This window comes from Nannospalax galili, unplaced genomic scaffold, assembly GCF_000622305.1.
Source record: "Nannospalax galili isolate Female #2095 unplaced genomic scaffold, S.galili_v1.0 scaffold85, whole genome shotgun sequence".
NCBI classification, from domain to species: Eukaryota; Metazoa; Chordata; class Mammalia; order Rodentia; family Spalacidae; genus Nannospalax; species Nannospalax galili.
The window spans coordinates 3,367,173-3,377,341 of NW_008358866.1; the positions used below are offsets into that span (position 1 = coordinate 3,367,173).

Genomic DNA, 10,169 nt, shown 5'->3' on the forward strand with positions numbered 1-10,169 from the left:
GTCTCAAAAAGACCAAAAAAAATTTATTTAGCATATATTAATTATTCATAATAATGGATTTCACTATGGCATTTTCATACATGCAGACAGTGTCTTTTGATCATATTCACTGCTACCCTCTGTTGTCTGCCTCCCACTCCTGTTAAGCCAACTTCTTTCTTTCCAGTTCCCCCGCTCATTAATGCCTTTTTAAAATGTGACTCAGTAAGTTGTTTATATGAGCATGGGTGAGGTTTTGTTTATAGGAGCAGGGATACCTTATCAGTGGCTATACTGGCTTTCCCTCCCCCAATCAACCATTAGCTAGATATAAATTCTTATGGGTGAGGCCCCATAATTCCTCCCCCACCCCAAAGTCAGGGTGTTGATGGGCCTAATCTTGTGCAGATCTTGTGCAGGTAATCACAGTTTTTGTAAGTTTAAGAGTATAACAACCATGTAATGTCTGTAAGCCAGCATTCCATACCTCTCCCCACTTCTTCCTCTGGCTCTTACATTCTTTCTGACCCTTCTTCAGTATTGTTCCCTGAGCCTTGGAGGGGGTGCTACAGACATCTCATTTGAGGCTGGACATTCAACAGTCCTATGTTCTCAGTACTTAGAATAATTGTGAGTTTCTGCAGTCACCGTTGATCACTTCATAATGAAGCTTCTCTGACCAAAGCTGACAGCTTCATACTATTCTGTGAGTATGCCTTCTTCCTTTCCTATTGCTAGCTCTTTAATCCCTCCCCCGTGTGTGTGTGTGTGTGTGTGTGTGTGTGTGTGTGTGTGTGCATGGTGTGGCATCTGTGTGAGTGCAAATGTGTATGTGTAAGTACACTTGCCCATGCAGACAAGTGTGGAGGCCATGAGTTGACAGTGGGATGACTTTTTCATTTGCCTCTCTCTCTGGAGCTTGCTATTTTGGCTAGACTGGCAGTGAGTCCCCAGGATCTGCTTGTTTCTGCTGTCTCTGGCTGGAGTTAAAGATTTGTGCTACCACACCTGGTTGCTTATGTGAATGCTGTAGGCTTGAATTCAGGTCCTCACGTTTGTTCAGTAAGCACTTAACCCACTGAGCTATCTTCACAGCTCCTTATCCTATTTTTTTAAAAGCTAAAAATACCTTCAATATTTCAGTTGGTAGAATATGTACATTCACATTCATTTTAGACAAGATAACTCAAATGAAAGTTCAGTTTCATTATATATACTTTATACAAACATTTCAAACACATAATTGTTTAACAAGCAATCAGTTAGTTACAAATGAGAAGGTATAAATAAAATTACATACTATCAAACATTTATTTATACTTCTTTGATGGATTTTATAATGCAATTAAAACAGTTAACCTTCATTTGATGATGTATCTATTTCTGTTCCTTTAATTATGAATTGCCTGAAGACTAAACTTGACTAAATGCTTTTTATTGTAACAAATGTTAAATAGGTAACTAGCTATTTGGTAACTGTTTTCTTTTAAACTTTTGTTAAATGTCATATTTTAATACAAATATTAAAAAAGTATTTCACATCTTACAAAGTCACAGGTCACAAGCGCTTTGCTCCAGTCTGCACACTGACCATTGAGAAGTAGACGCCTTTCTGGGCCAGCAGCTGTTGGTGGGTGCCCTGCTCCTTGACCTTGCCATTCTGAATCACCACGATTAAGTCTGCGTTCTGGATGGTGGACAGGCGGTGAGCGATCACAATGCAGGTGCGGCCTTCTCTGGCTTTGTCCAGGGCTTCCTGGACAACCTGTTTCACAATCACACAAACTGATTATGATAAAAACAGTTCTCTCACTATAGTTCCCCCTCCATAACAAACCCCACAATTTGTGTACTCTGTCCTTAAACAGTACTGTTGGTGAAATAAAGTGGAGTTTAGAAACAAATGTATCTGTCACACTACAAAAGAACTCAACCTCAGTTTGGCTTAGTTCTGAGACAGGATATATCTATTTTTAAGGTTACAGTGTCAATATAGTCCATCAAGTCATTAAAAAACATCTATGTGTCTTATGTTCAAATTCCTAAAAGCAGCCATCTAGTCCAGCTCCACAGCAAATTTGGGAAGCCAGAGCACAAGCCAAGGCCATCACGGCAGGTAGAAAGCATCTCCTCATTGCCCGTCTTTCAGCTAGCTGGATCCTTAACCTTTTCTCAAACTGAAAAGCACTGTCAACATCTGTCTCATGGCACTGCCAGATTGAACCCTATCTCACCCCCACCTTTTCACATGGTTGCTGTGGAGATGTTGTCTGCAGGAGCGGGCAGCATTCAGCTAGCATGTGCCTTGTGGGCTCAACACAGGGACACAGGGCTGGTTGTGAAGCCTATGGGCTCTGAGACTAATGTGCCTTGTGTGGCTAAAGGTCTCCCAGGCTGCAGCTACAGTCTTTAAATTGCACTGGGAGCTGACATAGCAACAATCAGCCATCTGGCCCAATGTTGTCTACTACAGCACAGAAAATTTACACCTTTTAAGGACAACTGAGTGAAGTATGAAAAAACGAACTTAAATCCTTACCTTTTCACTTTCTGTGTCCAGAGCTGATGTTGCTTCATCCAGAAGCAAAATATGAGGCTGTCTAACAAGGGCACGGGCTATGGCGATTCGTTGCTTCTGACCACCGGACAGCTGAGTTCCTTTGTCTCCTACTCTGGTGTTGTATTTCTGTGAAGAGAATTTGGTTGTATGAGACTAGAGCTGACAACAAAGTTCAAACACAGTCTGCTCACAGATATATAATTTTCTAATACTATAATTAGAAAAATTTAGATTCAGAACCTAAAATGGGTTCACAGAGAATTAAATAACAAAAAGTTCTAAAATGGTAGACTTAATTTCTTTTTAAAATTATGTTTAAATACTTATTTTGCGTGTGGGTGTTTGGGGTATGTGTATGCACACCTGGAGGTCATAGGAGAACTTAAAATAGTTAGGGGATTAAACTCAGGCAGATTGTCAGATTTGGTTGCTGACCATATCACACCCCCACCATCCCCTCACTATGGTCTCTCACTACATATCTCAGGGAAGCCTCAAACTTACCAGGCATCCCACCACGGCCATGAACTCATCCTGTCTCAGCCTTAAAAGTGCTGGAATGAGAGATGTGTGCCATTATACCTGGTTTCAAGCTCTCTTTTGAAAACAGAGCCTGGCATCTTAAAATCGTATGTTTTAGTGTGAGTCAGCCAGGCTGCTGTGTGTACGAATACTGTACTGCTATTATCTTCCATTGTCTAGTTCACGGTACTTAGGACAAGACTGGAGGAGAAAAGAAACTTAAAGAGCTATATATAATAACTGAAGCTTATCTTATTCATAACTTGCAGGTGATGCCCCATGCAGTATTTTAAAGTGAAGAAAAAAAAGAAATTCTTAGGATATTAGCATTTTGATGTCTGTTTTTGTGAAGCTATTGCCAACAATTAAATAATTTTTAATGGATGTTAAGGAATTCTAATTTAAGATCTAACTTTGAAAAGTGAAGCATTCTTCAAAACTTTTTGTGTTTTGCTGGCATAGCAGTGCATGCCTTTAATCCCAGCACTTGAAAGGAAGAGGCAGGTGTATGTCTGTGAATCTGAGGTCTACATAGGCCAGTCACAACTTCGTAGTGAGACCCTGTCTCAGATTATTGTTTTGTTTTACGGTCCTTTCAAAATTCTTCCTATACTGTTTCCCACAGCAGGCAATTGTCACTACCTATTCAATATGAGTAAGGGTGTGCCTAGGAAAACAGAAGTGAGATGTGCCATCTGTATACGTAGGCAACATTATTTTCCCTAGGACTGAAATGGGTGGACTCTCAAGCCTAAAAGCTAAAGGACTGCTACAGTTATCAAAGTTACTGTCTCTTATACCTGAATGTGTCTAATATTTTGTTCCTTCCTCACAGTGACACACAGTGACAGGCAGGTAAACATAACATCTGAGATAGAAAGTAGGGCTAGCCAGGCATGGTGGTGCATGCCTTTAATCCCAGTACTCAGGAGGCAGAGGCAGGGCGATCTCTGAGATACAGGCCACCATGCTCTATGTAGCAAGTTGCAGGCCATTTGGGGCTAGAGGGAAACTGTGTCTCAAAAAACCAAAATCAGGCAAACAAAAAAAAAGTAGGCCAGATGCTTCCATACTGGTAAGATATATTTTGGTTGCTAATTTCTCTCTACTTTTAGGGTCTCCCTGTAGCCCCAGCTACTCACTATGTAGACTAGGCTGGCTTCAAACTCACAGAGATCCACTTGCCTCTGCCTCTTGGGTGCTAGGACTAAAAGTGTGCGTCACCAGACCTGGCAAGACTTCATTCGTTTCTCTCTCTTTTTCTTCTTCCCCTCTTTCTCGCCCTCCTTTCCTTCCTTCTTCCCTGGCCTGGACCTAGCAATGTAAAGCACACTGGCCTCAAACGCACAGCGCTATACCTGCCTCTGCATACCACCATGTCTGGCTGTCCTTTAGATTTTTAATGACAGGCCTAGGGCTGTATGTGGCAGAACACTTGGCTACCATGTGCAATGGCCTGGGTTTCATCCCCAGAATTGTTGGGGGAGGGTGGAAGGATAAAAGAATAGGTGAAAGAGGCTGTTCATTACTGGCCCCAAGAGACATACATCAGGCAGCGACTCGATGAACTGGTGGATGTTGGCCTCCTTGGCCGCCCTCTCGATCTCATCCTGGGACACGACCCGGCTGTTGTCTCCATAGGCGATGTTCTCTCCAATGCTGCAGTCAAATAGGATGGGCTCCTGGGATACAATGCCCAGTTGTGCTCGCAGCCATTGGACATTCAGTTTCTTTATTTCTTTACCATCTAGAAACTGAAAGCAAAGGGTTTACAGAACAACTGCAGGACCAGCACAATTCAGATTTAGCAAAATCACCTTCAGTATCTGATACCTTAAGATTGTTGGTTTGGCATTAAGGAAAAAGCTTTCTAGTTAATTTTTTTAGTTGGCATACAGAATAAGGTTAATCATTATAGTTTCACACATATGGGTCACTGTACTTTACTCACATTTGTTCCCTCACTACCTCTGAATCCTCCTTTTCCCTCCTGCTGTTCCCCTTCCTTCTCCCAAATAGTTCCCTTGTTTATTTAACTTTGGATAGTGCCATTGTTATGTACTTAGAGAAATACCACATTTCTCATGTTTTAACCCTGGCTTTGAATTTATACTTGTAGGCAGAATAATGTCTCTCTTTCCCAAAGACAACCATTCCCTAAAAGTGGTGAATATATTTTGCTAGATGTCAGAGGCATTAAAGAGGAAGGTGGAATTAAGGCTGCTAATTAGCTAACTTAAAATAAAATGATTATCCCGGATTATCTTGGTGAGCCCAATGTAATCCTATGGGTTCTTAAATGAAGAAGAGGGGGCATAAGCAGGGTGTTCAGAAGTGGGGAGAGGGGCTGACCACTCCTGACTCTGAAGTTGGAGAAGGAACTATGAGCTAGAAAAGGCTGGAGAATGCTTGACAAGAGAAGGAATACAGCTCTGCTGACACACTGATGTCAGCCTATTGAAACTTCTTTTGGGCTTCTACCCATTACCGGTGATAACTAAAACATAATAAATTTGTGGTGCTTACTTACAACAGCCTCAGGAGACTCATGGAATGCATTCTTCTAGCTCTACCTTGGCCTCTTTTTTTTTTTTTTTCCTCTCTTTTCTCAATTTTTCACAGAGAAGTGGTCAGGTCAGAGTGGAAATAAACAACTATGACCTACTTTGAAATATCAGAGGCTATTAGCCAGGAGTTGTGTCTTTCTGTATCTGCTGATTTGGACTAATTTATGACATCACTCCTGGGTCAAGCAAGAATGATGATAATTTTTAAATTCTCATAATGGAGGACTAAATAGATTGCATAAGGATTCCATGTAGGATAGGGCCAGAGAAATGCTCAGGGCTTGACAGCAATGTGCAAATGCATGTCTGATGTTCTTAGAACTACAGAGGATGGAGAAGCAGACAGGTGTGTGAAAAGATCTTCAGTATCTTCAATACTGAGCCAAAGGAGTAGGAAAGGAGAAGCCACCTTTCCCCTGGTGACCCTGATCCCTAAGATGAGCCTACTGAATTCAGGAAGCGCGTTTTACTCTGATGCAGATATGTGTGCTCAGTAGATCTGCTTTGAAAAACAATTTTCTGGCATTCATGTGAGAGCTATTCTCTGAAGAAGAAAACAGCATCTCAGCTTCAGCTGTGTGTGTGTGTGTGTGTGTGTGTGTGTGTGTGTGTGTATACATGGGCATGGCATGGTGCACAAGGGGAGGTCTGAGGATGACGTTCAGGGCTCAGTTTCCTCTTTCCTCCATGTGTGTTCTAGGAATGGAACTTGGGTCATCAGGCTTCGCAGCATGTGCCTGTACCCCTGTGCCAGGCCCAGCTTCAGCTTGCTTAATAAGACATCTGCTTAGCCACATGCACTCTCTACATCCCATATGCCTGGCTGGGGCCTTGGGAGACAGTTTGCCAGGAGTGGGATAGGCCTTTGATACAGGAATGCAGCTTCTGCTTGTGAGGCTTGTAGGTACAAGGGATGGAAAACACTGTCATGATCTTCTTGGTACTAAGTCTAGTTGCCATGGAAACTATTCTATGCCCCAGTCTTCCTAAGTTTTAGTAAATGAAAGTGGAAAATACAGGGTAGAAAGGAACAGTAAGAAACATGTAAGGATGTGGCTAAAAAATATATATGTATATATATGCTTTTTTATTTTTTTGAGTCAGGGTCCCAGCTGGCCTGGAACTCACTGTGACACTTGGTCTCACAGAGATCCATGTTCCTCTGCCTCCCAAGTGCTAGGACTAAAGTTATGTGTCACCACACCTGGCTTTAAACAAGATTTTTTTACATAGAATACAATATTTGAGAAAAGGAAATTTGAAGAATGAAGGAGTTAAAATTTTTTCAGGTTTCTATCTCCAAGCAGGAAAATATGTAGTATCTATCTAAAATAGTAATAGGAAGATCTCAGGAAGATTTAATCAATTTTTCAACTATATTGATTATAACATCATTCTTGGGCTTCCTTGTTCCTAAATATCATACTAGAATTGCAAAGTATTTCCAGTGTCTGTGTTATCTAAAGAACTCTTTCTGACAGCTGGGCTACAGGGAGACCCTGTCTCAAAAAGCTCCCCCACAAAAAAACAAAAACAAAAACAAAAAAACAAACAAACAAAAAAACCCCTCTTTCTGGGGCTGAAGATAGCTCAGTGGTTAAGAGCTATTTGCAGAGGACCTGGGTTCCAATTCCAGGGGAATTCGATGTTCTCTTCTGACCTCCATGGGCAGTGCATGTCATGGGTACACTTATATATGTGGAGACAATACATTCATACCCATAAAATAAAAATAATAAATAAAATATTAAAAATAACTTTTTCTTTAAGGAAAACATATTTGGAAACCCAGAATATAAAACAAGTCAAAGCATATCTGTTCTGGTGAAGCACAGCAGTGGTCTAAGGGGAGATTCAACAATTCTGGGGAGTCTGTGAAAAATATTCACAAGATCCTGGATAAAAATATAGGTAGGAAAGTAAACCTCAGTGAGGAGAATTTTAAGGCTAAATTAAAATGACTGTGTTGTGTTTACTAATATAAATAATTAAATGTTAAACACACCTTATTCCATGTGAATATACTCTGAAATATTAACAACAAAATAAAAATATTACACACTGATAACATTTTAGGTTCGGTGATAAACATGTCTCATACATTGTCTTGTTTAAGTTTCACAGTAATTCTTAAGAGGTTGCTGTAACTCTAAAAACCATTTTATAGACAAGGAAATGAGCATTTCTGTCTCTGTCTCACATACCCAAGGCTGTCCTGTAGCTCACTATATAGCTAAGCATGACTTTGAACTTCTGATCCTCCTGTCCCCACATTCCAAGTACTAGGATTATAGGTGTGTACTACCATTCTTGCTTTATGTGGTTCTGGGTCTTGAACCCATGCTTTTTAAAAATATATATTTTGTAATTTTTTTGTATTTCATATTCATCATATTTAGATCTTCTCTCTATCTGTACCTCCATTGTCCCCCAACCAGATTTCATTCATTCTGGCATATATTATATGTTAAGGTCTATCGAGTCAAGGTTGTGTCCCCAGATGTTACTCTGTGTGAGTTCATTCACTGGAGCCTGTTCAACCTATTTGGTACCATCCCCTCAAAGAAGACCAATGGAGCAAGAGAACTGGAAGACCTGGAAGACTGACCTGGAAGCCTCCTCCCTGAAGACTAACTCTCATAGTTCTAGAGGATGCTATGCAAGTTGCTAACGGAGAAAAATCAATCAATTATCCAACCCCAGCTTTAAAGCCTAATAACCACAACAATGACCGGTACAACAAACTACAGTGGTGCAGTAGTGGCACTTTTATCTTGGAGGTGATCAACAGCTATCCAATTGGACTTAAAGTCCTCTTAATGGGAGGGCACTCATAGGCGGCGCTGTAAACATAGCCAAATGCACATAGCTGGAGAGGTCACAGATCCTAGAGAAAACCCTATCTCTATCATATCTCTAGACAATCATAATTTCTTACTGTATGCTAAATATGGATTCTTATATTTACAAATATACCTGTCACCAAAGAATCTTCTTTTTGCAACAGATGGGGGCTATTACAGAGTTCCACAACTGGTTGCATACAGAAACTATGTGCCTGAGAGATGCCTAGCACAAAGTGACACATCTATAGCCAAATCTCTGCACCTATGGCTCATGGAACATAGTGGAACAGGGGGTAGAGAAAATACTAATACATCCCTCAACTCTCTCCAGCAAAACTTCCTCAGAAAACAGAGGCTAGTAACATAGAAGGCCACAACTTGGCAGGGTGTAGAAAATAAGAGACTGCAGAGTGCGTGTCCCTGGATAGGACTCCTATATTAACCTCACGGGACTCAGGGACCATTGCAAAAGAGAGGGCAGAAAGATTCTAAGAGTCAGGGATGGTGCGTGAACATAAGGAAACAAGAGTCTTCTAGGCCTCTGGGAACTTGCAGCAAAGTTGATAGCATGCACAAGACCCATGAAGACTCAATCAGTCGAAAACCCAGCATAGAACTGGGGAAATGGGCAGTAGGCCCCAACCTTAGCCAAGAAACTACTGGCAACTGATTACTACTGAGTGAAAGAGAATTGATCTTCTTTTAGGGAGTGACTCTAGATAGGCTGACTAGACTCCAGTGGATGAATTCGTGCTGAGGGACATCTGGGTACAAAAGTTTGATTCAAAAGACCTTAACATATATGACAGAATGCCTGAAATCAGGTGGTGGGGAATATGAGAGGGTGTGGATAGGGGAGGGCTCTAAATAAGATTAAGATTTATTGTGTGAAATACACAAAAAATTCAATAAAAATATACATTAAAAAAGAAAGAAGACCAGCTCTCCTTCACCCAGCAGTGATCAGCTGCCAGTGAACCCATGCTTTTGTTCATGCTAACCAAGCACTCTACCAATTAAGCTATATGTCCAGCCTACATACTGAGGGATGTTTAACTGTATCCTAAAGGGGATAGAAGACCCTGATTGTGATGCATGGGGTAGACCAGAGAGGGGAGAAACAGAAGGCTTAAGCTAATAAAGTTTAACTTCTCAGGACCCTAAACTGCATGACAAAGCCAGGACTTGTAAACTGTTCTGGGTGAAAGAGAGACCAGGCTGCAGTCAGGAAGCTTTTCCCTGTATAAGTATTTATGGTATAGTGCCTCAAAAGCAAGGGGATCAAGATCTTTAAGTTCCAGTGTTCACTGTGAACCTTGGAAGTACATTTTTATATAATTTTGAATTAAAAAGTTTTATTTTTGCAGCCGGGTGTGGTGGCACACTCCTTTAATCCCAACAGAGGCAGACGGATCTCTGTGAGTTCGAGGCCAGCCTGGTCTACATAGTGAGTTCCAGGCCAGCTGGGACTACTGGGAGAACCTGTCTCAAAAAAAGACCCCCCCCCAAAATTTTTATTTTCTTTAAATAGAATCCCCAGATTAAATTCAAGGTCATCCTTGGCTACATAAACCCAAGGCAAGCCTGGACTATATGGAATAAGAATATAAGTATATTGGCTGGGGATATAAGATCTCCCTGTAGCCCCAGCTGGCCCGGACCTCACTATATAAACCAGGCTGGCCTCTGAACTGG

At 41.2% G+C, this 10,169-nt stretch overlaps 1 protein-coding gene across 3 annotated transcripts in view; it reads right to left on the bottom strand.

Moving 5' to 3' along the window:
• Positions 1-1,192: 1,192 nt before the first annotated feature.
• The window catches only part of LOC103725178 (multidrug resistance protein 1), a 159,721-nt gene continuing 150,744 nt past the window's right edge, over positions 1,193-10,169 (bottom strand). For 2 of the 3 annotated variants that reach the window (XM_029558331.1, XM_029558330.1), the window contains exons 26-28: positions 4,609-4,815; positions 2,519-2,665; positions 1,538-1,744 (exon numbers count right to left, since the gene is read on the bottom strand). In XM_029558331.1, the coding sequence (XP_029414191.1) occupies positions 1,538-1,744; positions 2,519-2,665; positions 4,609-4,815 (561 nt within the window). Of the gene's footprint in view, positions 1,745-2,518; positions 2,666-4,608; positions 4,816-10,169 lie in introns of all 3 variants that reach the window. The other variant, XM_029558332.1, reaches the window with a different exon arrangement.